At 42.6% G+C, this 27302-nt stretch overlaps 1 protein-coding gene across 5 annotated transcripts in view; it reads right to left on the reverse strand.

Annotated features, from left to right (window-relative positions):
- The window catches only part of LPP (LIM domain containing preferred translocation partner in lipoma), a 331939-nt gene that overhangs the window by 111564 nt on the left and 193073 nt on the right, over nt 1-27302 (reverse strand). For all 5 annotated transcript variants that reach the window (XM_088170915.1, XM_088170914.1, XM_088170913.1 and 2 more), the window contains one exon: nt 17274-17948. In XM_088170915.1, the coding sequence (XP_088027041.1) occupies nt 17274-17948 (675 nt within the window). The remainder of the gene's footprint in view (nt 1-17273; nt 17949-27302) is intronic.

Here is a 27302-nt window from a genome sequence, read left to right on the forward strand (position 1 = left end):
TGAGAGACTTTTCAAAGGGGATGCAAAACAAAGTGCTTGACCCCCTTGTTATCACTGGTGTCAATATATCCTAATGCCACCCTCTAGACCAAGTCACAATTGTTAATTTTCATTACAGGAGACTCTCTCCTAAGCTCTGGGCATCCCAGAACAGGCAAGAGCAGCTGGGTGCATTTCATTTGAAAAGCAGGTGCACAGGCATAGCTTCTGAATCCTGCAAGTATGCAAGAGAAAATAACATTCCCTTTCTTGGAACTTATTTTCAGAGGTTGAACAATTCACAAAGAGAAACTGTTAGTGCAAACACTCAAAAGGTCAATCTCTAAATAAACAGAAAGAGAGAGAGTGATGAAAGGGGTTAGTTGTTAGTAATGAAGCTGAAATGATCACAAGTCAAAAAAAGCAAAGCAGCAATGAAGTCAGAGCACTGTGAGCATGCTAGAAATTTTGGCAAGATCACATGTGAAGATACGAAAAGTTACATTCCTCAGTCTGAAATGGCACATGCCCCAAAAAATTCTTCTTTACTTTTCCCTGGGATTGTCAGCTACTTTCCCTCAGTTTAGGAGGATCAACAGTTGGTTTAGCACTAGAAATGAGCATCAGCTCTCCCCACCTAAATGCTATATTCATACTAAAACAAAGGATGAAAACAGACGTAATTTGCACCTACTACACAAATCTTTGTTTTATCTTCATGCCTGAACAAGATTTCCCTCCAAATCAGAAGAACATTTCTCCCTGACAAAATATCAGCAAAACACGGTGTGTAGTTCACATTAGAAGGAATCTGTACAAAGTCAATTAAGAAAAACAAGAAACAAACAAACAAAGAAAAAAGATGATGACAACATTAGACAAATGATAATAATTGAAAATATTTAGGGAGATTTTTACGTCGTTTTTACATCATGTTCATAGGATTCCTATTTTACAGTGTTTACTTTTGGGACTTGCTTGTTTACCAGTCATGTGGCTGTGTCACATTGACTATAAATACGTACTTTACAGAAAATGCAGAACTGTAGAAGTTAGAGATCAGTTCTTAGCTCTGAGGTGAAATTCAAATCTGATTATGTATCCCAGTTAAGGACTGGCTTTCCTGTAATGGGCTAAGCTCCAAAGATCAGCACAGTCAACATTTGGCTCCATAGTTTGTAGCTTGACCCTAGGTAAACCTCAGGCAGCACCATTTGTGGTTCAAAACAAACAAATAAAAAAAATCCCTTGATGTTTCTGAGTCATCACATTGCATTAGTTCAATTTTCAAAGGTGAATTTGTCTCAGTCAGTCACAGAGCTTTTGGAGGGATTAATAAGTTCTTTGTGGCTCAAAGGTGATTTGGCACTAAGGACACCACTCCTGTGCAAGGAGGACCTGTGTGAAAACAGCCATGTGTTCACATCACAGAACCTTGTGCAAGGCTGAGAGGGCTGTTTGCAACTGTTTGGAGCTGAGCCCCAGCTCCTGAGAACAAGGAGAGCACTTTGGACATTCCTCTGAATATCAAACATTTGCTAAAAGGGCAGGATAAAATCTTTCCTCACACACCGGTAAAACCTCTCTGCCATCTCATATTGTCCTTTTCCTGCTGGCACCCATCCATGACAGTGTAGAGGACACATGGCATGACAAGAGCAAACAATATGTCAAATACACACAGATCACCAGCCCCAGCTAAACAAGTGCCAGTGTCCCAGCACAAGCTAACAAAGGTGCTTAAGAAAGCCAGCAGCTCCCTAGACACCGAATGACAGCAGAAAACTCTCCAAAGCAAAGACTGGGACCAAAACAGCTCAGACACTGGTGGGGAAAACAGCAGGTCTCTCAAGAGGCTGATCTATATACAACGCACCAGCAGATTTGCAAATAACCCAGATAAACAGAGCAATGGATCTACGCAGTGGCCTTACAGAACACAAGATTGCAAAAGGTGGTATGTCTAACAGTCTCTTGGTTTGGGGAAAAAGTAAAAAAGGGAAGGACTTATTGGTATTACTGATCAGGATGCTGAAGACACAGGAAAAGAAATAGCAATGAACTTCTGGAATTCACTACTACTACAACAATATAACCAAGACAAATACTGCTGGACCAACAGAGCATCAAACACGATTTAAGTCTGGCCCTGGTCTTGACCTGTCACTTTGAAGTTAAACCTACTCATGCTGCAACAAGTAAAATGCTGAAGGTCAGCTCTGCAAGGTGCTCAGTCCTTTCACCAGCAGCCAGACAGCTGTACAAACTCCTTGTTTGTTAGACAATGCAAGAGAGAGATGTAGAGTGAGAGGGAATACGTCCATTTGTGAATCAGCAAATACTAATGTGTGTTGTGGTGGCAAGAGAGAGATCAAACAAGCAGGACTGGCTATGCCTTGAGCTACACTGAAAGCTTTTCTTGAGGTTTGCTCCTTCAGTGTCATCCACAGGAGGAATTTCGGGCTTGCTGCATTGTCAGGCTGCCCTAGCCTTTTGACTAAGACAAGGTAGGGGATAAACTTACATGCTGTGTGGGCAGTGCTGTCCCTTAATAAACAACACAACCAAAGGATTAATTGAGATCATGTTTTACTAAAGGCGGCTGGTGACCGCTGGCTGTCCCCTTTCCCTTGTGCTCTGAAACAAGCAGACAAGGCAGCTGCGCTCTGCTGAGCAAACACACACACACACACACGCTGTGTGCTCTGCTCAGTGCCCTGTGCCTGCGCATCCCAGACAGAGGGGCGATGTCATTCCGAAGCATCACTCCAAAGACATCAGGACTTCAGCTCCTAGGCTTACCAGTGGTGCCCAGCAGCTCCCAGGAGGACACACAGACACGGCCCTTTCCCTCAGAGATTCTCTGAGAGCCCAGTGAAGCAGGAACGAAGGAAAACTGAGAGACTCACTGAAATTTGGATTTGGCGGTTTGGATGGCCTCACACAAAACTCCTCAAACCTTACAGGTGCCATTACAACTTCCCCTTTTCAGGGGAAGCACAGACCACTGCTTGTCAAAACCTCTGGGTTCACTTCCCCCACTTCAACACCACTTTCTCTTTGGACTTGGGCATGTTAATTAACCCAAACAAGGTTTGGTTTTTGCATCTGCATGATGAGCACTGTCTGTTCAGAGGCATTCTTCTGGTCCTTCACTGCTTGCACACAGTAATGTCCACGCTTCTTCCTCAGGGGGAAGATTTAGTGATCCCACCAGAGTTCCTATGAAAGGAGAATGAGCCACCTGAATTGCTCATATCTGGGGTAGGCAGGTTGATGGGGGAAACCACTGTGAAACAGCTCATCCACAGTAACCCTCAGGGAAAAGGAAGGTAATACAGGGTCCAAGCTGTCAAACCAAGCTGGTGAATTCTTTGATCAAGTGTGCTAAAGGCTGACATTAGGCCACACAAATATCATGTTTTGGTTAAAAACAACTCATTGCACATATTCAGCTGAAGGCCGTAGGAGTCAGTCCTCAGTGTTAATACTTTAAACTTCATGAATAGAAGGCACAAAAGAGCAGAAATGGATGATGAGCCAATACTGAGGACATGGGTAGAACTCTAGAAGTGTTATTACCCAGATGATATTTGTCTATACACATGTGCATGCATCTGGGTGTTAATATCTCACAACAAACCTCCAACTAAACATATGTCAGCAATTGCCAAGTTGCTTCTTTTTGTCAGGTAGGTGTTGTATTTATTCTTTCAGTCCCACAATTTGAGTCCTCATGGTTCTCCCAGCACTCAAATCTCTTGAGCTCCTGCCAATCTAGATCTACCCAATGGCAATGACACAGGTCCAAGGAAAGCCACACACCTTGGCTGCGGAATTGCAGTCTCCTGCAATTCAGGTGAAAAGTCAGTGTTGGGGAAGAAAGGCATCTGCAGAACAGCTGAGGCAGATATGAGCTGATATGAAACCATGAGTAATAAACTCTCATCAGCAAAAGCTCAGCATAGCTGCCTTGCTCACTGTCATCACAATGCTCTGGACCCTGTATAATGACCTGTGAATATATTCATCACTGAGAAGTAAACAGCTGTCTTGTGTAGAGCGTAAGAGAAGCAGGAAAAAACCTCTGTCCAAGAAAAATAGGATGTGAGATTCAGAGAAATCCTTCTGGGAAAAATCAGGAGTAGGGGGCTTGGAAAGAAGGCTTAGGAAGAAATGTATATCTGTAAAAATGGCTCAAGTTTTCAACATTATTTCTGCTTAGTATCTGTAAGGATGCATGTTCACAACCAACCCCTCCTGATACCTACCTTTGCTCTCTACCTATACTGCCAACAGTTCTTTCTGATGAGGTTCACATCACTGGTGGTGTCTGTTCAGCAACAGCCCTAATCACTCACAGCCTACTCTGAATGCTAGAGAAAAGGGCCCAGAAATGGATGGGTTTCCACCACAGGGTTTCGTTCACTTAAGCTGTTCTGTTACAGCACTTCTCTTCCTTCTTCTTTAGAAGAACTCACACAGGGAGATCCTCCTATATGTGAAGTAAAATCTCTGTTTGCTTAAAAACAATGTCTTAAGAAAGATATACTTTTGAAAGAATTACTTATGAAATTATTGAAAAATGCTAAGGCTGGTACCAGCAGGGAAAAGGTGTTGATTCCCCTAGAGCTAACCATAAAGTCACTGTTATACCAGAAACAGGTTCAATGTGTAATTGTTTTAGGCAGACAGGAAATAAGAGAACAGAAAAGGCTACTCTATGATTTACTCAGTCTCCTAGTTCTTGCTTGAGAAGCTCAGATGACAATACTATGTTAGCTTCTGATCTGTACTCCCAGTTGTTACTAAATCAACAGAGTTGCTCCAAAGTCAATACTGCTATAGGGACATCACTCTGGTCCAATATACGCACTGCAAAAAAATGAAAACCTATACAACTCGAGAGCCTTTATAGGATAGATCAAATTCACTGCTAAAACGTTATTCTATACAAATTCTGTATATGTGCTTCATATATGAGGTGTCGTATCTGCTGTGGGTTTTTTGGATGTCTGCTTGTTTCCATTCCTGGTTTCTCATCTCATTCCAGCAACAGCTGGAATTACTGTACAGAGATAGCCTGACTCCAGCTGCAACACAGCTCCTTCCATAAATGAGTTTGTTTTAAAGCCTTCTAAAACCAAATGGAGCATAAGGTGGCTACCAAATGTCTGATGAACCATCCCAGACTCAAGACCAAAGGAAACTGGTTGAACAGTCCTGAACACTGGGCAATAACATTTATCCCCTTCCTTATTTCCCACGTTCTTGCATCTGGTTCCCAAAAAAACATACAGATGCTTCAGTACCAGGAAAGCTGAGGATGTCAGTAGTCATGCCTGATCTCACTGGCCTTTCCCCATGCTTGGCAACAAAAGAAAACAGGGACTTAAGCCACAATGAGGCTCTGCATATTTCTCCTCTAAGCACACACTCAGCACATGGGAGAGTGGCCACATTCATCCTAAATCCCACCAAAGCCCTTAGATCCAGACAAAGTTACAGCTCTGTATTGCTCCTCAAGGAATGTATAGACCTTACTCTCCGAATGTTGACTTATTCATAAAACTGTATGACTTGATTAAATAGCTCATTCTCCACCTCTGAGGGAACCTTTTTTTATCTGCCTGGAACAGGTCCTTGCTTTCTGTCTGTCACCAAGGGAAGAGAAAGCCATGGGGCTGCTACCCATATGAGCCTGGCTGAGTCTCATTCTCCCTCTGTGGGTTTGGGGAAATGACCATAATAGCAGTATATTGCCATAAGCTTTTCAGAGGCTTTGTGAAGAATTTAGTTGAGATTCATAAGAGAGCTCTGACAATATAAAACACTACATAAATGCTAAAAGTTAACTGTTTTTAATAGCCACAGATTTAAGAGAGAACTTTCTTTCATTTCTATACAAAGGTGCAGAAATATCCTTCATTTCAAATAACCACTGTGCCTGCTGTGAGAGGATCTGCACATGATTTTCATTGCCTTTCACACAGAAAATAGGATCACTACTTTGCATTTATAGACTTTAAAACTAATTTGCAGACAATCAAGTCTCAAAACCCCCACTGTGATAGAGGAGGTAAACATTATACCTGTTTTAGAGAGGAAACTAAGAAGGAAAAAGGTTAAACCACCAAGTCTCAAGCCAGAAGGGAGACATTTGAGGAATCAGGCATGCTAGTAAGGTCTTTCTAGATGCACAATTGCTCACTTGTTCTTCTTACGGAACACCCAGCTCTTCTGCTCCCAAGGTTCTAAACATCAGGGTGCACATGCCATTGGCGAGAGTGGCCATCACATTTATCTCTATTACCACCGTATTCAATCTTCTGCAGATACTTTTGTTGACCACAGAGTGTGTCTGGAATTGCATGAGGCCATTTATTCCATTTTCTAATGCGTGTGGCAGTAGAAAATTGTTGACGACTAGAAGTTAACCAAATATTTATTTTTAGAACCCAAGTCCAGCGTTATAGTGTCTGGACTCATAACTACCCATTTCTCTGACATTAAGCTGAGCTACCACATGAGAAAATTGCTAGAATGATAGTATTTCCAGGGCATATTGAGTCACTGTCCAACATCTAAATTGGGAAATAAAATACTTTCTCAGCAACTGGCAGCACAGTGGGAGGTAAAGCTTGCAGGAACTCGTGCTGAAAAATCCAGGTTTTTCCTTAAAACAGGTTCCTCATCACTAAACATGGGGCTTTTTGATTTCCCAACGACAGAAAAACAATCGTGTTCCATGGTATTGAATTCTTGGCATTATCTAGTATTTAGAACAATTACTAAGCATCACTAGCAGAATTTTAATGGCGATAATCAAGGTGCAGGAACAGCAGCACCGTGGTGAATCTGAAACATGTATCATTTTTTAATCTGATCCATCCTAGAGATGTGCTATGGTCCCTACCTGGAGGCTCTTTCTGACCAGTCCTTGGAGAAAGACATCTATGAACCTCAACCCTGCCTACAGTAGAATTCCGAGCCCAAGTGAGACCACCTTGGCCTGCTTCCTCAATGGCCCATGGAAATGCTAGTGTGAAAGAGTAAAAAAGTCTCTATGGCAGTGAGCTTTTTGCCTTTTTACATTTGCATACAATTATTTTTCTCCCTTGGACGTGCAGGTTCCACATAATGAATTTAAGCTTCTGACAAAAGGCTTTCCTAGATCAGGGGAAGTACAGCTCAGAAGTCATTTGCTCATGCTTGGGATTTGTACACTCAAAGCCACAGATCTGTCCAGGACAGCCTCTCTCCTCGAGAGGAGAAGCTGCCTAGAGCTTTCAGTTAATAATTAACTCCTAAATGGAAGCAGAAGGGTTGATGAGGGTGATGAAGGTTTAGGACTGCATGTCTTTGTATCCTTTCTAAAAGGAGAAACAGATGTTTCCAACCACCACAACTTTCCATTCCACAGATCGCTTGCTCTGGCTGTTACCTTGGGGCGGTGACTTCCAAATGCTGTATTAAGAAACAAAAAAAAAATTAATTGTTTCACTGGAAGGTTCAAGAGAGAGTCTGGGGCAGAGCGAGAGGTTGAACACATTCCCTCACACAGTAGCTCAGAAGGCAGAAGGCAGCATTGGAAAATCCTGTTCTAATACTGCTTTTTTTGGTAGTAATCAGGGTCTCCACAAATGCCAGTTCAATTGGAGAAGAGCTCTGGAAATTCTTCTGCTTTGTCAGCGAGATAGTCTCAAGCAAAGCCCTGTCTCATCTGTCAAAGTACAGTCTGGATGCTTTCACTAGCATAAATTTAAATTTCTAAACAAACACCAGACCCTACCAACTTGTGTAATGGCAAAGAAGTTAATTTTATCTGAGATGTTTGGGTTTCCTCCCCTCTTTTCTCTTCCCACTTTAAATTGATGCCATCTTGATTTAAAAAAAAAAAAGGTTGGGGGGGTATTTTTGAGTGTTGCCTGCAGATACGCATTTGTATGCTTTTTCCATCTTTTAACTAACAAACAGGAGGGGGAAGAAGTTAATTTTGCTAGCAGCCTGCTGTGATATAAATAAAAATAATAGGTACATTCACAGATTTTGAACTTTTTACAGCCACTGCTGCAAAAAGCAATTTTAATTTATAACCACGGATTCTTGCAAAACATATAACGAAGACATAATAAAATGGAATGTTTATCCGTGGCTCCCATTAGACCTCCGTTCGATGGTTGTAACTAATGACTTGTTTTTCCACTTTTGTATTGGAAGCCTTATTATTGGGCTGCACAGAGCATACCTTATTTGATTTCCCTAGCAAGGTCTGCACCTCTTGCTGAAGCCTGCAATTAGATGTTCATGAAGTAATATTAAAAAGCTGCATAATCACATCTGTGGTCAAAAATTAAAGAAAAAAAAAAAGAAGAAAAAAGCCAGTAACAAGCCAGTAACAAGCCAGCTCTGTTTGTATAATATTATACCAAGTACAATAGACTAATGTTCACTTGTTCACTCCAGTGCATGTGTCCTTTTGACTAACCACTTCTATCTGACAACCTTTTTTTGGCAACAGAACACATTGTACTTTTTGGATAATTGACTGTGGAATATAATGCTGTTTATTCAAAAGCAGGTCACAAAGAACTGAGCTTCCAGTTGTCTTTATCCTTCTACCTTTCTTATCTACATGCTGTTTAAATTTATAATTAATTTCTTTTAATTACACATGTGGTTTTAATTGCTGTTCTGTATTTATTCAGTAGAAGTTGACCTGATGGTGAAATGGTACAGAAAGGTGGGTGGGAAGCTGAATTCAGATTTGGAAACTGTATTTGGACATATTTATTGGTGAGCAACCTCATGAAGAAACAAACATAAGCACATGTTCTCCCAACACCCTCTGGTACCTACAAGGCCATGTTTGCCTGCAGTACAACTGCATTATTTCTCTGTACTTAAAAATCTACTAGAAAGACTCATCCACCACTTGCTCAGTGATCTGGAAATTCTACAGCAGCAAAAGGCCTAATTTTAAGCCTAAGCCTTGGAAGACAAGAACCCTGAGGGAAAGTGATGTAGAAACACGTAAAAATTGTGAAAAATCTAGATGATGGGAAATGCAGTTGAGAAAATGGGTTCAGGAGAAAGTCTTAACTGAAGTATTCAAATGAAGCTGGGCAAAAATTGATGTGTTTCTAAAGCCTGTTTTTGGGATGCAGCCTGTGGAAAGAGAGGTCACATGTAAATGTTGCATAATAGGAGGGGGAAGGATTTTGAGGCAGCAAGGAACAGAAAAGCAGCCTTCTAACACAGGCTGGAGAAGGAGATGCAGGACATGTTTCTGATGCTGATCACCAGATCAGGAAAACACAAGTGTCACCTGAATCTTTGAGTCTGCAAGATACACACAAAACAGAAGTTTATAAGAACACAAATGTTGCAGGGCACTTCCTCACAGAGATTTCTTCTGTTGGCCAACTTGGACTGCAAAACAAAACCCACCAGGCTTCCTGGCAACAGCCTAGAAGAAATCCACCAGTGGCATATACACAGCAGGAGATCCCCTGTCCACTTAGGCCACTTTTCTCCATGGAAAAGGCAGGAGTTTTCACTTTAAGCTCTATCACAGCAACAACAGAAAAGAAGGTGATTCATTTAATGAACAACCAGTTCTCACAAAGCTGGAGGAAACTCCTGAAAAAAAGATTCTTCAGGTGTTGATAAAGTAGAATCTAACGAGGCAATAAGAGGACGAAAATTATGATAGCTCATCTGCTGTATATTATAGCTCAGGTGTGGTTCCATTTTAGTGATGACTAAACTAATCCTAATAAGTCAGGTTAAGTTACAGCCGACTCATTTGAGGAAATTTTGTTTGTTTGTTTAGAAAAGTATTTAATTGGGAGGACGAGTGATATTGACAGTAAGAATAATTCATCTGTCTGTGCTGGTGCTAAACCACAGTGTGGAAAATCCTTGCTAATGCTACATTGATCAGCTAACACACAGCAACGCCACTTTTCTAATTTGTTTTGTGTAGCTTACTTTAGATGGCCCATTTCAATCTGGACTATTTTGAGGAGCCATGTGAAACTAAGTCACAGTCCTATTAGTGTGGATAAAGAGGCATATGAATATTACTCTGCTACAAGCAAGACGTAGTTCATCTGATATTTTTTCCAGCAGAGAGAATACACTGTGTCTGGAACAAAGAAGAAAATGTGACTGGAAAGTTTAGAGCCCTTAAATTAATTCCCTAGACAAAAAGTTGAGGCATCATACTCATAATATCATGTTATGTAACTTGCTGTGGAGCCAGGCAGCTACTAAGTGAAATAGTATGAGTTATAAAAACAAAATATTGTTGTGAAAACAATTTTACAGCTTTATAATTCACTATTATTTTCATTTAAGAACAAAACTGTCAGTGTAATTGCAGATTCTGTTTGCCTTGCAGGAGTTCTTTAGCCTGTGATAGGAAACCTCTTCTTTTTTTTAAACTTTTTTCCCCCAAAGGCTGCTATTAAATTTACTATATCATGTTTCTTTATAGTTATTCAGAGGTAAATCTTAACAGGAAGCCCATTATGTGGAGACCAAAGTTAGTTTAACACCAGAACATTTATGATCAGTAAATGTAACCATATATTAGCAACTGCTTCATACCATTATTCTTGGATGAAACAAATATTTTATCAGCAGACATTATAGACTACTTTGTAATCTTTACAACTGAATATCTATTTTTGGTGGGATCTTACATGGCTGGCACTACTCACTGTGCACCCTGATAGTTTTCTAACTTGCCTGTTCATTCAAATACTAGGCTCAAGAGCCTATCTATGCACAACCATCCCTATTCATGGAAAAATGATTCATCTTTTAAACTGTGCACAGCCCCCTAAACAAAGTGGTGCTTCAGTAACAAACTATTACTATTTTATCTGTACGTGTGCCATTAAAAACTGGATTAAGGCTGCAAATATGCTTCATGGAGGTCAGTGGGAAAGTCACCCAAATATAGAAAGATCCTATGGCAAATGACATGGCCAAAATATCATTCAAAGCATCATCTATGTTGTCACTGTGTTGTGAGCATAGTGACTTCTCGTAACACTGGCATTACCATCAGGTCATAAGCCCAAAGAGTTCCACACCAACAGGGCAGCCAGACACCTTCTCACCTCAAACAGAAGAGCCACCAAATGACACCAGGATGCTCCATGTCTCCTTGTTCTGCCCCATTCTGCTAATCAACTGGTGCTTAACCTTGGATAAGTTTCTCTACCCATTCAGGTTCTGGCTTCATTGCAATAAACTTGACAATGATACAGAGCTTATCTGACAGAACAGCTTCCTCACATGCTCTGGTGCTCTGGCTTTGAAAGAATTACAATGTGGTTGGACTCGACTGTATTTTTAAATGGAAGGAATCAGCTCCTTCAGCAATCAGCAGCACCATCACATACAATAGCCAGAGTCTGCCTGCAAATTAAGTGGCACTCACTTTTATGGGTGCTGCTTTCTGTACTGAAAGCTGTAAACCAGTAGCAAGGCCAACCATCCTTGTCTCATCATGCTACAGACCAGGCTGCCCCTCAAAGACCTGAGCTCAGGCACCCTCAGGGCTCAGGCAAGCCCCACTGCCTGGAAACCAGCCAGCCTCCCTGTGTGATGCTATGTAAGTATTCACTCACTGCTTCTTATGACCTCAGACTGAAAATTCTTGTTAGCCTGTAACACAGCCTGGCAGGATCTCTCAAGGCAGACACTTGGTTATCAAGAGTTAACCAGCACAGAAGCAGAGCCCTTGATTAACTTCAAGGTTGCCCCATGCCTTATCATGTGTGGAGGCATTGTCCTCAGCTTATTTTAAGAAGGAGCAAGAAAGAACATCCAGGTATTATGCCAAAAGCCTCTTTCTCAATTATTCCTCTTATATTTCTAACCCATTGTGGCTGACTAAAGGCTAAAGCTGCAAAAGCTGCATCCTGAAGCTGTAAATTTAAGTTGGTTTTTCAGTATACACTGACCTGACTTACTCCTGTAACTGCAGGCTCCCTGTTATCTTTAACTTCAAGGTAATTGTTTGGCAACTCTTTGTTTCACAATTTCAGGAAAACAATTCAAATATATGATTCCTAAGAGAAAAAACTGATTAATTGCTCTGTCATCAGCTGGTTCCTGCTAGTATATGGAGTGCCTAAATAATAAAAATATAATACAAAGAACAAAGAGTAAAGCTCTCAAATGAACATGTCAAACACATTTCGAGCCAAGAATTGGGCTCTTTCAAAAGTCTAGGGTATAAACCAGACTGTATCAGATTCCTGCAGTCAGGATAAAGACACCATTCTGAAAACACCTTTTTGCATCTCTTGCCAGCACCTATTCACCTGAAAAAACCCACAAAGATTTTCATGCAGAGATTTATAACTTGAAGAGGAAAACATCATTCTCAATGTCACTGTACCACAAGTCCTGGAGCTTCTCATCTTATTGTTAGACATAACTGCCTTCTTTCCCCTCCTCCTCATTTTAACAGAAGCAACAGTATTTAATTTAATCCACCCAGAAGCAATGACAGAGTCAGCAGCCGATATACAGCTAGTGCTGGTTAGAACTCCGAATTACTGTTTTGTGAAGAATGTCAACATTTTGACATTTGTTGCTATTCTCAGGAAAGAAAGGAACTGCATATTCATCTGGAAATTTTGAAATGTCACACTGAACTCGCAGATTCAACTCTGAATTTCAGAATTTCACCTTCTATTTCATTTTACATTCGTTTTCAGTCTTTTTAAATTCATTAAATGCCAAAGTAGAATATTTTAAATAATCATTTTAAATTTTACTTTGTTTTACTTTATTTGAGCATACTAAAACTATGGGAAGCCACTGTCCCACACTAACAGAAAACCAACTTCAATCATCCTTTTACACTGTCTCCAAATTCCATCCATTGACAATTTTTGATACGTAACTTTTGTGAAGAAGACACTTGGGCAAAGATACAAAATTTTGTGTGAGAAGGCACTTTGGGGGAGGCAAGCAACGCAAAGCAAGCCGCCTGCCTTTCTCCACAAGTCAAAAGCAACACCAGGAAGGAATATATCCCTGTGACAGCAGGAGGAAATCTGGCAGACTGCTTTTATTCATCTGCAGAGAAGGAAAAACTTCTAGTTGCTAAATTAACAGCAAACAGCAAGAGAATTAGTCTCAGTTCAAATGCAAGTGCTGGACGTGTCTCCTTTATGTGAGTGATGGTAAAAATTATTAGACCAGTACAAGAGAAGTGCATCAGTCATAGCAAAGGGCACTGTGAGCATATGTTTCTGAGGCAAAGATGAAACTTCCAAGCAAATGTCTCCATCACAGGTATTAAATCAGTGGAAAAACTGACAAAAGCTGTGTAAAACAAGAAAACAGCGAGCCATCACAGTCCCTTTTGGGCACTGAAAGCTGCATGAGACCATGGCAGGGCTGGGTGCAAAGAAATCACCTCCAGCAGCGCGGAAACCACGCGCTGGCTGAGGTCTGCTAGTCATGAGCAGCCACCACCACCTAAACCAAGACACAAACATGAGCTGCCTCATTAAATCCCCCTGGCTTACAGTTGTCACCCCACTTTTCATGGTGCTCACCTGGAAAGGTGTGCAAAACTGAAGGACTGTCTGAAGAGGAGGCTGTGCTCCATATGCACTGATGCCTCTATAGGTGTGAATATGGGGATAATGGGACCTGTGGCTGACCAGGGTAAGGAACTCGGGCACTTGTGCCATGTCTAGGAGAACAGACACGGCTACCAAAGGGACATTTCTCCTTTCTCCCTCCAGCAAATCTGCAGCAAAAGAATGTGGATTTGGATGCTATACTAAATCAGAGCCACAAGACACTTCTGTCCTCACCAAACTGGTGAATTGCTCTCAAGAGATCAGTATTTTTGTTAAGATTTCCACCATTTTGGTCTCAAATGGCTTCAGTGGTATGTAGTCTAGAAGCTGAAAATGTGAAGGTCCCTTTAGGAAGGAATATGCTTCCCAAAGCCTATGAATAGAATTAGGAGAATAGCTGGGATCTGAGATCTAGGAAGAACACATCTCCCACAGCCACCTCTCAAATACATCAGGAGATACACAAGGTCCCTAAAAGGTCTACAAATCCATTTGGGAGATATGAGTGTCTCAAAAATGCTCAAACATGACCAAAACCAGTGAAAGGACCAAGACCGATTTGGAGATCTGAGAACTCAACAAGGATTTTCAGTGTCTTTACCAGTCCAACACAGAAACATTTGGTGACAGATGAGGTGGTCAGCAGTGGGAGTTTACCAGTCCTGCTTTGGCCACTGGGCAAAGTTCTGGGAATACTCTACATCAGAAACTGGCTTTTTGTCACATGTCTACTATGGACATCTTGGAGCCAGAAATGAGTGTACCTAATGAGCCACCCTGGCCTTGTGCCCTCTGCCCTTTGGGAAAGGAGAAGTTAAGAGGCAGGCTTCAGATTTTGACTTGATCTGAGCAGGCATAGCAAGAGCGTAAGAGGAGTCAAATAGTCTCATGAGAGCTCTGCTGCTGCTCCTACAGAAATCCCCACCACCCACCATCCAGAAGAGAAAGCTCCTGAGGTTTTTTTGGCTGTTGAAGCACACGAAGGTTTAAATGAGGACATGCACTCCACCAGATCATTTCCTAACTAGGACTTGGGCACTAATGCTAGACACGGTGCTGCAAAAGACTAAAATGCCCAGAGGCTTCACATGCATGACGCTCACTCCATAAGTGGCCTAAGGACAGAATGCAACGTGGAATTGTGTGTGAGTAAAACTCATTGTTTTCGGCAGGCTTTAAGAACCAGTACAGATTATTTGCTGTTCCCATACCAATCCAGATTTATTTTGGATCAGCAGCGACTTCAACATGATTAGCACACAGCAAAAAAACCAGAGCCACAGTGTCATGAACCTCTTCCTAGCCAGAATGCCAAATAGAAATCTTTTATTTTTACCCTTTGAAAACATGAAACAAATTTAATGAAAAATTTTGCCTCTCACAGTGATGGATCATGGTATATGTTAGAATTAAGGACCATGAACTTTTAATCTGAGATGGATTTGCTACAACATCCTTAATAATTTGCACACACAAACTGTGTTCAAAATTAGGTGTGCACTTTCCCGAATACATTTAGAAATTGTTTGATGTTTTAAAATCATTCCCTTGCAAGAAGAAAAATTCCTAAAGGTCATCTTACATTTTATGTGATATGTATCAATGCTTCTTACCCTTTCTGTTTCCTTAACTGAAAGGTCTCAAATCGACCTTGAAAAGGCAAAACACAAGCAAATGCAGAATCGTGTGTGTGTGTAGATGTTAAAATTCACATAACAGCCAAGTCAAATTACAGTGACAATTCTCCCTAACAGATATCTGGCTCTAACACAGTCTTTTTTTCCCTTTTTAAATAAAATAATTCCCGAAGTCGATTTTATGAATGGGATATTCTGCAAAGGAAGAGAACAGCACATGGTAAGGCTGGACAACACTGCTTTAAAGGCAAAGCCTGCCACCAATATGTTACAGATTTGTAAGCTCAAAAGTGAAAGAGGTAAGAAAACAGCTATTTAGCAGGCTGGAAGAGAAAGAAAGTTTCTGGAGGGAATTATCATCAAGCAGATGATAGTCTGTTCTGCAGAAGAATCGAAATTATTTTTTATAGATGTACTCATGAAGTATTTCTGCACTGTGTATTTGCAAATGCCACGTGCACACACACCAACATGTATATATAAATATATATAGGCATACATGAAACCCCAAACTTGAGCTAAATTAAATTAAATTGTCCCTCCAGCTTTGTAATGCAAATGCGACTAACAGGCTTGTGCTGTTTGTGGTTCGAGATGATTTGCGTTTCCATAGAGATGCTGAGTGAACTACAGTTTTTAAATTTTTTATATATATAAACCTACTTGTATCTATAAAAGTCTAAATATGGATCTGCTGTACCTCAGCATTTCCTCAGTGATTCCACTGGAACCACAACCATTTACATCAGTTAAGGCTATGTGCAAATTTTGTGCCTTTCACTACTTTGCAGTCTAAGCTCTATACCAAGTACCTGCAGAGCTGAGAGTTTATTACTTCTCTCCCTGCTTCAAAGCTTCATGTTAAGGAAGGGGAAGAAAAGAGAAAAAGCAGTTTCTTATCTGGTAGTAGATAATATTTCAAGGACTTCTGTAATTTCTTGCCCTCTCTAAACTGCCTTGAGAAACATCTTTGCCTTTCGAAGTTCCCACTGTCAAGAAACCGGGAATCCAGGGAAGACCATTTGTGTGCTGTTAGAGAAGGAAATGACAAAGGGACAGGCTTTCTGTTATGTATCAGAAGCTTTTTCACCTTTCCCTGTGAGCACCCATAAACTCAAGAGCATAGATGTGCTCACATATGCCAAGGTGGGCCTGGGCAGCAACAGCATCATTACCTCCCTGCTTCACCCCTTGTGGAACCTCAGCTCACCATACACAACGAGGGCCCCACAAAGCTACAACAACTCTGTCCTCTCAGAGCCACATTACAGACTGCCACCAACAGAAGTGACAAAAGGCAGGCAGGATCAGCTTGGGCAGAGAAACCAGGCAGACCCACTTTAACTTTTTATTTCAAACTGACTTCACTTTGTGAGGTCCAGGCACTTGTTGAAGTGGATGGGGGCCACCCGGTGTACCAACATCGGAGAGGAAAACCAGAGCCGAGCTCTGTGGGGACTCATTTCCATGTGGTTTCAGTGATAAGTGATCTTTGAAAGCGACACACCAGAGGACAACCTCCACAATCACTCTGAACCACAATCAAAACCAGCCTCTCGTGTACCTCCCATCTGCCTGAGGACAGGGAGGATTGATTGTGAAGCAGGGATGTCCACAGGCACATGAAGCAGCTCACACCCAACCTCTCCCTTAATGTTGGGAGTGCTCTCAAGAAAAGGCTCCAGCTCAGAGATGCTTTATGGAGGCACGGCCAGGGAGTTCCTGGGGCAACAGCATGTCACAGGGACAAAGCCTCCCTCCCTCCCATGGGAGGGAGCATGGCCTCCCACCATGCTTCCACATGCGACATCATCTCACCATTTGAGACTGACAATTTTTCTAAGCCCCTGCAGGGGCTCTTTTCAAAGCAGATGAGAGTTCCCTATTTCCAGCTTTAAGAAGCCATACATAGGGAGACCTGCCCCACATCTCTGATAGCACCACCTTAACCCCCATCACGTTTCCGGGAGTGTCCCAGGCCACGTTCAGCCATGTGGCTCCCCCAGGAATGCCAGTGACCACTTGCATCTCTTACCTTCTGCTGCAGGGCGGGCGGCTGTGGGGCCAGCACGGGGTCAGTGATGTAGGTCTTCTTCGTGGCTGGTGGCTGGTAGAGCCCAGGGGGAGCCTGGCCCATGGCATTACTGGCAGGATAGGCCGGCTCGGCCTTCCAGGAGCTCTGCGGCACGTAGGGCGCTTCGGAGCCGTTCCTGCCGCCATAGCCCCCGTAGTAGGGCTCCTGGTAGCGGCCCTGTGGCGGTGCGTAGCCATAGGTGGGCTCGGCGGGCCGGCCGGGCGGAGGGGCATAGCCGTAGCTGGGCCCGTGGGGCTGCGGCGCTCCGTACTGAGGGGCGGCAGGCTGGCGGGACGGCGCGGTGCCGTAGGGCTGGCCGGGCCCCAGGCTGCCATAGTGCCCGGGCTGCGGGCTGGGCGGCTGGTAGTGCGGGCTGGGCTGCGCCGTCCTCACCTGCACGTTGAAGGCCGGGCGGCTCGGCGTGGAGGCCGTGGCGTAGGAGGCCGGCACCGGCTGCGGCTTCAGGGTGCCAACGGGAGTGACCGGGATGGGCGCTGGCTGCCCTGGGCCCTTGGCAGTGGACTTCTTGGTGGCGGTGAGGGGAGGCTGGTTGGGGATGATCATCCGCTTGTGGCCAGTGACAGGAGTGGACACGGATGGGGTGGTGGCAGCGGAACTGCCTGAGGTCCCCGAGGCCTGGAGAGCAAGGAGAGAGACACAGGATCAGCAGGAGGAACCACTTGGGAACTGGGTCGAGCAACGAGGGTGGAAATGGAGGTTTACAACTCAAACTGCTTAGGAAAGCAAGAATAACCCAGGGCCATGCGTTATAGAATGGTAATAGCAACCTTCCCCTGCTCTGACGGAACAGGGATGGCACTGCAGCAGCCGAGCAGAACTGCCATGCATGGCATTTCATCTCTCCTTGGAGGCTTCTCCGCCTCCAAACAAGCAAACAAATTAAAAAATTATACACGCTAAAAAAAAAGGGAGACTCGCTACAGGATAATTAGGGAAAACCCCATGCATTCCTGTGAAAAGATTGCATTTTGAACAAGAGAGAAAATGAGATTATAGTCTCTATGTAGATATGAAATTCCTTGGGTCCTTAGAGCACTTGTAGGGCTCTGCCCCAATACAGGAGCTCCTTTAATGGTGTAGGAGGCAGCAGATTGGGATAGCCTGCAAGCAGGTCCCAGGCTGAAGAATGAACTCCAATCAAAGCAAGTTACTGAGGTGTCCCTACCCCAGCTGTACTGGTTGAAAACCTGGAGTGACCCCAGAAAAGTTAAATGCTACACATGCTTCATTAAAGGGCAGAAAGCAGGTCAGGATTTCCAAGAGCTTCAGAAGTCAGCTCCTACCACGGCAGCCATGTAACCCTGCACCAGTGCCCCGGGCACAGCAATGCTGGGCAGCCAGGGAACAGGATCACAGCACATGCTGCCGCTTCCTGCAATTTGGCCACAGAATGAAGCTTCGGTGCAGTGACGTCGTCTAAGAGGCATTGTACATCCTTCAGTCTAATGTACTTGTTTGTCTGGCTTACCTCACATTTAAATGTTCAAATTCACCAGTGTGAAAAGACATCTTTGTTAAAGAGCTAACAATGTTAAATAGTTTCTGAAGAATGGTGACTAACACTCTTTATGTCCTTTCACTAAATAAAAGAAGAGCAAACTTGAATTTCTAAAGTTTAGGATTAGGTAAAATGTCTTGCTTCTGTATTTTCCTTTATTCTAAAAGAATACCTGAATTTTACGCCTTCTACGAGGAAATGCAAGTGAAGACATGCAGTTTGACTGCACTTAACACCATAGTTATATGACGTTATATCTCATTTAAACTTCCCGTACCAGGATCTCACCCATGATCTGCTTGATAATTTACAACTTCACAGCAGCCCAAAAGCAGACCAGCTCAGCCTTCACTCATGTTTATGTGCACTCTAAGGCATGTGCCACCTTTAAATGACCAACCTTGTATTTGTCCCCAGGTGTTCCTGCTTTATGCAGGCACCCTGACCTACACCTACTGCTCCACCACCCTCTTGCTGGGGAGGGCATGGTGAGAACTCTTCGGGACACGCACAAGCTGTACTGGGGCCAGAGAAATCCTATGCCTGGTCAGCAGGTGGCGGCAATTAATTGCTGCCAAACCACCCAGAGGGGGCTGGGGGAATTTCAGGCACCCTGAGCCTCCAAGGGTTCCAAACTCATCCTCTGCGCGGGGTGGCAGAAACATCCTCTATACAGGGTGGTTGTATCCCCTAACATTTGGTAGCCACCTCACTCAAAGAAAAAGAAGATAAGTGCAAGCTACTCAGCTTCTAGTGCACAGCCTACAAGCAAGTCTACTCAAGGGATAATAAGAAAGCTCTACCACCCAACTGGCAGCTCTTCCCTGGTGATGTGCAAATACTTTTTTGCTAATACACTGGTAAAGACCTTACTCCTGCAATCACACCTTCAGGGCAAACCTCCCACAAGGAAACACTATATGTCAGCAAAAAACCCCAGACAAATAAGAGCATCAGTCTGTTCTGAGAGGTGTAAAAGGTGTGTATTCAGAGATGGGGAATAATAAGGCAGCAAACTTCTGCTGGAGGAAAACATCTCAATGTATTCACACCATGACCTTGCTAACAGATCCATGACAAGGCAGCACATAGACAGTCTGAAGAGATTTTGAAATTGAGAGCAAGGAAGAGCTGAAGCGTGTCTCAGTTGAACTGCAAGGGCAGAGACAGGCTAAGGGTCTGTAGCCCTCCTTTAATACTACCCAAATCTTCCTTGTCTGAAACACCTGAAGAGAAGCCAGCACTCCTCCATCCCTGCATCAGAACACAACTGCACCAGCACTCATTGCTAGCAAGCAAACTTGTTTTCTGTCAGAGTTATTCTCCCATGTCAGGTTGGCATTTATGTCTGGGAGTGCCAGAAACTTTCCCATTTCCTCACCTATTTCATTCTTGTAAATTATAGTAGTTTGTCCACTTACTGTAATGGGATGAAAGGTCCACAATGCAGCACTGTGTAATTACCACCAGAAAAGCATTTTTCTTTTCTATGTGAAGAGGCAGAATGTAGATAATGTTATAAAGACAATGGCCTGTCTGGGGGAGGGGGAAAGACCAAACCAAAACAACGTAAGTGAGCTCTGTTCATCACATTCTCTATTTCTGAATGCAGACTCTGGAAGCAGGTCAGGAGACACTACTAAAGCTCTTCTGATCCTATCTCAAGAACTGAGGGACTTTAATCTTACATATAAACATCCATATAACACTCCACTTAATGGCCTGATGCCAGTCTCCTGCCTGGACTGGAATGCACCTTATGAACGAATGATAAACCCTTCTTCCAAAAAAACCCCAAACCTTCACAATCTGTGGACCGGCACTGAGAAACTCCTATGTTTGCCACCACAAAGAGGATCAGCTGGGAGCATCCCCTCCTGCACCAGAATCCAATGAAGGAAGGTGGCAGTTTGGGGGGAGCACAGCCCAAACTTCACTATCAACTCCCCAGCGAACAAGTACCGGCTGCATTGTGGCATCAAACCACAGGCTGCCTTGAGGAGGAGGAAGTTTGCATCAGTAGGAGTCCCCAGAGGCGCTCTGCGTGACTCATTCTGAATTCCTCTGAGGGCACTGGGCAAGTGTGTGATGAAAGCTGGGGTTTAGGGGGGAGGTGTAAGGCTAGCTGATGTGGTATAGTAGAGAAATGGGACAGGCTACAGGGAATTTGACACTACTGGAGCATTGATGATTTATGGGGACACAAGCTGGTTGTAGCTCTTGTGCAAGGGTAGAGGTGAGGTATCACCATAAATCCTCTGCCCTTTTGCCTGAGAGAGAGAAGGGTGGCCACTGTCCAGCAATGCACTCAAATATCACCCGAGGCTTAAACCTTAAGATTACTAATGGATTAAGAAAAAACTTTATAAATGAACAGTAACTATGGACAAGATTCCTGGTCTGAGAACAGGAATGTGTGGAAGGACGAGAAAAGGGTACTCAGATACCACTAGAAGAGAGATTTCAACAGCTGTCTGGAAGGTACTAGGAGGATAGGAGGGATGAATGAGGCTGTAAAGATGCTAGGTACATGGAGTAAGGAACAGAAGGCTGGAAGGGGCTATCTGTATCACTGAGTACAGTCTAGCAAAACAGATGACTGTCACAAACGTTTCATCCAAGTGAATCCACAGAACTTCCACCAACACAACGAGGTAGATTCATCCAAAAGCACATCAAAGTGACAGCCCAGAAACATGAAAACAAGTAGAAACAGGAGAAAGAAAAGGGAGAAAGACAAAGAGTGAATTCATAGGAGCACTGGCATCCCTTTCTCCAGCAGCTCCTGGACAGCTCATTTCAAAACCATACTGCAAGTGATTATCGCAGCCAAACACGCTCTCTGACATCCTCTGAGGGCTGTTTTCAGAGGAAGACAGGCTTTCCTCTGCTCACCATGCCCTGATGAAACTGTCTGACACACTTCGCAAGTGCAAATTAAAACCACGCTACTTACCATCAACCCCTTCTTGCAAATTCATATTTGCAAAGAGAGTAAACTAGAAACCCCAGGTGTTGATAACATAGTCGTTAAGAGAAACTAGAGTAGGAAGGAGTTAAATTCAGAACCTCATCTACCACAAGCATTATAATACAAAATCGGTTTTTTTTAATGGGAAAGCACAAGAGCCTTGTTTAAACACAGATGGAAGTACCTAAATGTACTGCCTCTTCTACAAATGAATTATCCAGCAGTTCAAGTAAGGGTGAACTAATACTGACAAAATCAAGTAAAACTCAATCAAATGTGGGAGGAAAAAAAGCCCCAAAACACTTTTAAAACAGTTTACCATGTATAACCATGAGGGGAATCATTTTGCTTGGCAAATCCTGCCCTGTCTTCATAAATGCAGAGGAGGTTAATAAAATTTTTCAAGAGTTTCTTGTACCAACCATCATAGGAAAAGTCTATGGCATTGTGACAAAACCACATTGTTCAAGGGATCTGACTGTTGGAGCTGGGTGTCTGGATTCAAAGCTACCCTGGTGGAGAAACTCAAAATCCTGAGTATCTTTGATTCTTCATCCTGTAGAAATTATTTATATAGATCTTAAATTAAATTCAATGTACATCTACAACTAGAAAGTCATTGCATAGGTACTAGGGATGAAACCTGTTGTTCTACAGAAATTAGTCTACAATTCTTTATCATTTATCAGGGTTAAATCTTTAAAAGAGTAGAGAATAATACCAGTCTACTGCATGAGCATGATGCTCATATGATCAGCTGGAATCCATATGAAAAGGACTTCATTATTTTATTTTGCACATTTGTAGAATTATTTTTATAGAATCCCTTCAGTTACTCAGGTTTCAGAGACTGAATCAAAAGTGCCAATGCAAAGTTTATCACATTCTATTAAATTCTCCAGACGTTTTTTCATAAAGGTACAGTTGAATAGCTTTAGCCCTTTTGCTGTCAAATTACCACATATAAAGATACATTACTCCAGCTCAGTGATTTTCAACCTTTATGCTCGGCAGCCCCCAAATGTTTTTCAAGAGAGACAAGCTCCTTTATGGAGAAAGTTAATCTATTGACAATAAACACGGGTTTTTCAGTTACCTTTCATTGAATTCTTCTTAGTTACCTTAGGAGTGATCCATGGACCCCCAGGGTTTGCAGAGCAGAGGTTGAGAACCACGGCTCTAACTGGGGCTGCCTGTTTTGGGCATTTCAGTCACTAATTACTCCAGGATAGGAATGAAACCACGCTTCTTCCTCGAAAGGCAGAAACCTGGCAACTACCGGTAGGCTGAACCCAGGATGCAGCATTCTCAGGGGGCTGCCAGTTCAACGGGCCACTGCAGCACCTCTCCTAACTCAGCCCTTCTCCTGCATGGTCCACTGACACAAGCTGGGCTGAAACACACGGCCAGCTCAGACCACCTGAAATCCTTTAAGTAGCACTCAATGGTGGTGGAAATTGGAGGTCTGGGTGGAAAGGGCAGCAAACGGTGAAAAATTAACTTGGCTTTTCCTAACACCAATGATGGGCATTCACCCTTGCTAGCTGGAGGTGCTTAAAGCTCTCTCTCTGAAATGAATCTCCACAAGGTCATTTATCCCATTCTAATATTGAAGCCTAAAACAAGGGAGATGAATCATCCACTGTGTGAATCTACTTCACTCCGCTGACTGTAAAAGGAGCATAAAAACACGCAAGACAAGTCACTGAATATTTAGACAGCACAAGTTAGTGGAGACAAATTCCACAATAAGCAGGTAATTTTGATGTGACTGTAAGAAGCAGAGATCCTTTTTCCCTGCATTAAGTGCCCTGCCATTCAAGCTCAGCTACAGCAGTACACCAAAGGGATTTTTGAGTGCCAGCAGCTCAGACGATCTGCCAGGATCCTGCTGCACCCTGTAGCCAAGGCATGACCAAGAGGTTGCATATCAAGTTTATTTCTAGTGTATGAAGAGGGCTGACATGAATGGGACACCCTTCCCCACCTCCTCTTCTACCTCTGTGCTGAACAGTGGCTCCTGGTAGAACTGGAGCTGCTGCTTTTCCAGGAGCAGCATCTGGGCTGAGCCTCCCTTCTGCCTGAGGTAGCAAACCTCAGCTCCCCCTCAGTATGGGAAAGATAATCCCAGATAAAAATAAAATACTCTGCTGTGAAACCTGGGCCTTTAGGTACCTGAAAATGTGAAGAGGCATTTTAGGGGCTTTCCTGATGTGCAGACACCGCTACCTTGCACTGACTTCAAATTCTGTATTTGAACAAGCTGCTTTGCCAGTGATAATGTATGGCCAAGTTCCCCTGAACCTGTCTGAACCTTTTTCTGTCTGAAATAACATCTGGGTGAAAATGAGAAATTTGGCCTCTCATTTGGGACTTGCAGATGCCTAGAGTCCTGGTAGAGCTCCAGCTGGGCTGCTTCATGTCCAGAGATCTTGAGTGGATGGACTGTTCCCATGTAGCATACCTGATGCATTTTCAATATACAGCATTCCCTGGCCTTCTTTATAAGGTCCAGGCAGTCCAAGCACACTGAGGACACATCTTTACAACCCTGCACTGCTGCTATGCCGTGCATACAGCTTGGTTGCTAACACAGATTTCTTTTAAGTGTCAAAATGTCCTTAGAACACAATCCAAAGTTTTGAAGTCTGGTCCAAACCTTAAACCCCTTAGCCAAAACACGTTTATAATCATATGAAGTTTTTCTTTACACTTTCATCATTCTCTCATTTCTAGTTTACAGCTGACAAGCGAGTGTCATGGATGTATGGACTGTGCATGGATCAGCAGCCACACTCAGACTTCACAGATGTGGGGTTCAATTTGCTGGCTTAATCACCAGAAGCAATCAAGGTACTCAAACAGACTGCTCCCAGGCGTTACACCAAAAGAAGAAGAGGAGAAATCTAATAAAGTGTTCATCTCTGCTTCTCCAGTGAAGAGAATACCTTGCAAATGCCATAAAGTGTTACAAGAACATAACTGCTTCTGAGCTTTGATTTGTTTTTCAGCTGCTACCACAGGTGGAAAAGGAGTCAACATAGTTGTTAATGTTTCTGTCCATAACCTCTTTTGTACTCTTTGTGATGGCCCAGCCTAAAACCATGGGAGCTGGTGCACAGAAGAAAAGGTGCTAAGAGTTGACCTCCAATATTTTATCATGGAAAACAGCTTTCCACAACTGATACGTGCAGTTACAGACACACACCTTGGTTCAGCTTTCAGTGCGGGTTTACTGTCAAGTGTTTTAGGCAATCTGGGTTTCCACTTTGCAGCACTCCATTAATTCCAAAGAGTCTGAACACATCTGAAAAATTTAGTCTCCAAAACACAACAGTGTTATGCCAGGGAAGAATTTCCTTCTCAGTTTCATATTTACTTTTTTGTTTACCTAATGCTATCGCTACGATGACTACTCTGAGCTTTTTTATTTGTTTTTCCTTTTCTGATGACTGATCATCTGGTATTTATGAGAAGGACTCTGTAAGAGACCAGTTTTAAAAGATGTGCAAACAATTGACCTAAATACTTTCAATGCTGGTGGACAGTTAAGGTCTGTAATTCTAGCTTAATTCATTGAGAGAGTTAGTTATGATTTAGGTTCTTCTATTTAACCAATTCCACTTGACCAATTCAAATGCAGTAGCAATTTTATCGACAAGAGTATCAGATATCAGCATGAGACAACTGTCAAAAAGTTACAGAAGATGCCAGTCAAGAGAAGTTAAACATTTTCTGAATTAATTTTGGGATATTTCTGTAATTTCCCACTCTCATCACTAAAACGACATTATTTGCACCCATCTGGACCCGAGGACCATGCAATGGCCCTCCCCTGCACAGGTTTAATCAGTAGCACATGGACTCAGCAGTAAATTACATAAAGATATGTAAAAAGGTACCACTGCCCTTTGGCCAAACCAACAGGCAGAACTACCAAGGACAATCCCAGAAGCAAAGACCACAAAAAACCCAGCACTGCACCATGTGAGGACAAGTCACCACGTGCAAGGAGCATTGAAACAGAGCTCCTTAAGGAACACCTCCTCTAAGTCTTAGCAATGCAGGAATGTCCAAAGCATTTCCATTCACCAAACTGGGCCCTTCTAATGGGCAGAACAAATCCCCTTGCTTAATTTAGGCAAATATTGCTAAGCCTGACAATGGGGAAGCCCCCACCCCCCTATAAATAAGAACTTTGGGTAAGCAAAGTATTTTTATGACTTTTGTTATTACTAAGCTAGTAAAACCTAAAGTATCATAATTACAGCACCCACAGACTTTTTTTTCCTTCTCTTTATAACTTGCTATTTGTAATGGAAAAGAAGTTCCTGTGCATGACAAATATGGGCAGGTTTGAGGGATGTCCATCATGATTACAAGAAGTGAATTAAGAAGGTATAATGGAACATGCATGAGTGAGGGAAGAGGTCTGCACCTGTGAGTGACAGGACAAAATTACACATACATGAAGTCTTCTGGAGAAGTCTTCTACAATTTGTGTAGAAAAGTTATCATCTTCAATTGTGTGTTGAACAACAGATGAAAAGAACAGTCCAAAACCGCTATAAAAACTTGTTTCCTACTAAATTGCAAAGGAGTTTTAGAGTGTTTATAGAGTATACAAGCTTTCTTGCTTTATTAATTCTAGAGAACACTGAAAAAGTGTGCATATGCACACATAAAATAATAGGAAATACATGTGTACCCAGACACTACTTGGTTTACTTTGTGTTACTTGTTATTTGTTTACGATTCCATTTATTTGCTGCATTGCATTTATAACCTATTTATCTTTTTGAATTCCAAAACTCTATTAAACCAGATTTAAAACATTATCCTACCAGAGGGCATAAACATTTTCGAATGTTAGTATTGTCTCTATTTCCTATGAAAACCATGTGTTTTCATTTTTCTTTTCCCCATATTTTAAAGCCTGTGCAAATAGCAGAACAGAAGAGCAGAAGCATCAGTGAACAATTCTGTGTTCATACAACATCTGCTTTCTTACGGTTCACTTGAGGTCCAGAACCCACTGTCATCTGCCAGTATTTTTAGTGGGCTACAAAATGGTTCAAGTTAATAAGTTGAGTGGTTAACATCACGAAAAGAACTATGCAGCCACACCAAAAAAACAAGAGTCTAACCAAAAAAACTCAAAAAAACCAACAAACCCCATAAACGACAGGCATATGTGACAGAGAGGTTATTTTCCTATTAGGTTCAGTGTACACCTTTCCAAAAGGCTGATGAGCTCCAGCAACAGGTCAAATTTAACAGTTTTCCCAGATGGCTCCTTCTGGGAAGTGGAGTGGAACGTTCCCTCATTTATCCGTCTGCCTGGGTTATCACCACTGCCCGAAATACCTGAATCTTTCCACAGTATCCACATTTATCACTCCAAGATAAATCTGATTGGAAGGGTTTTCTTTCACCTGCTGTAGCTTTTAAAATTAGTCTCCAGGTATATAAATATATACACCAAGATACACAGAAACCC

This window comes from Sturnus vulgaris, chromosome 10 (assembly GCF_052056855.1).
Source record: "Sturnus vulgaris isolate bStuVul1 chromosome 10, bStuVul1.hap1, whole genome shotgun sequence".
Taxonomy (NCBI): Eukaryota; Metazoa; Chordata; class Aves; order Passeriformes; family Sturnidae; genus Sturnus; species Sturnus vulgaris.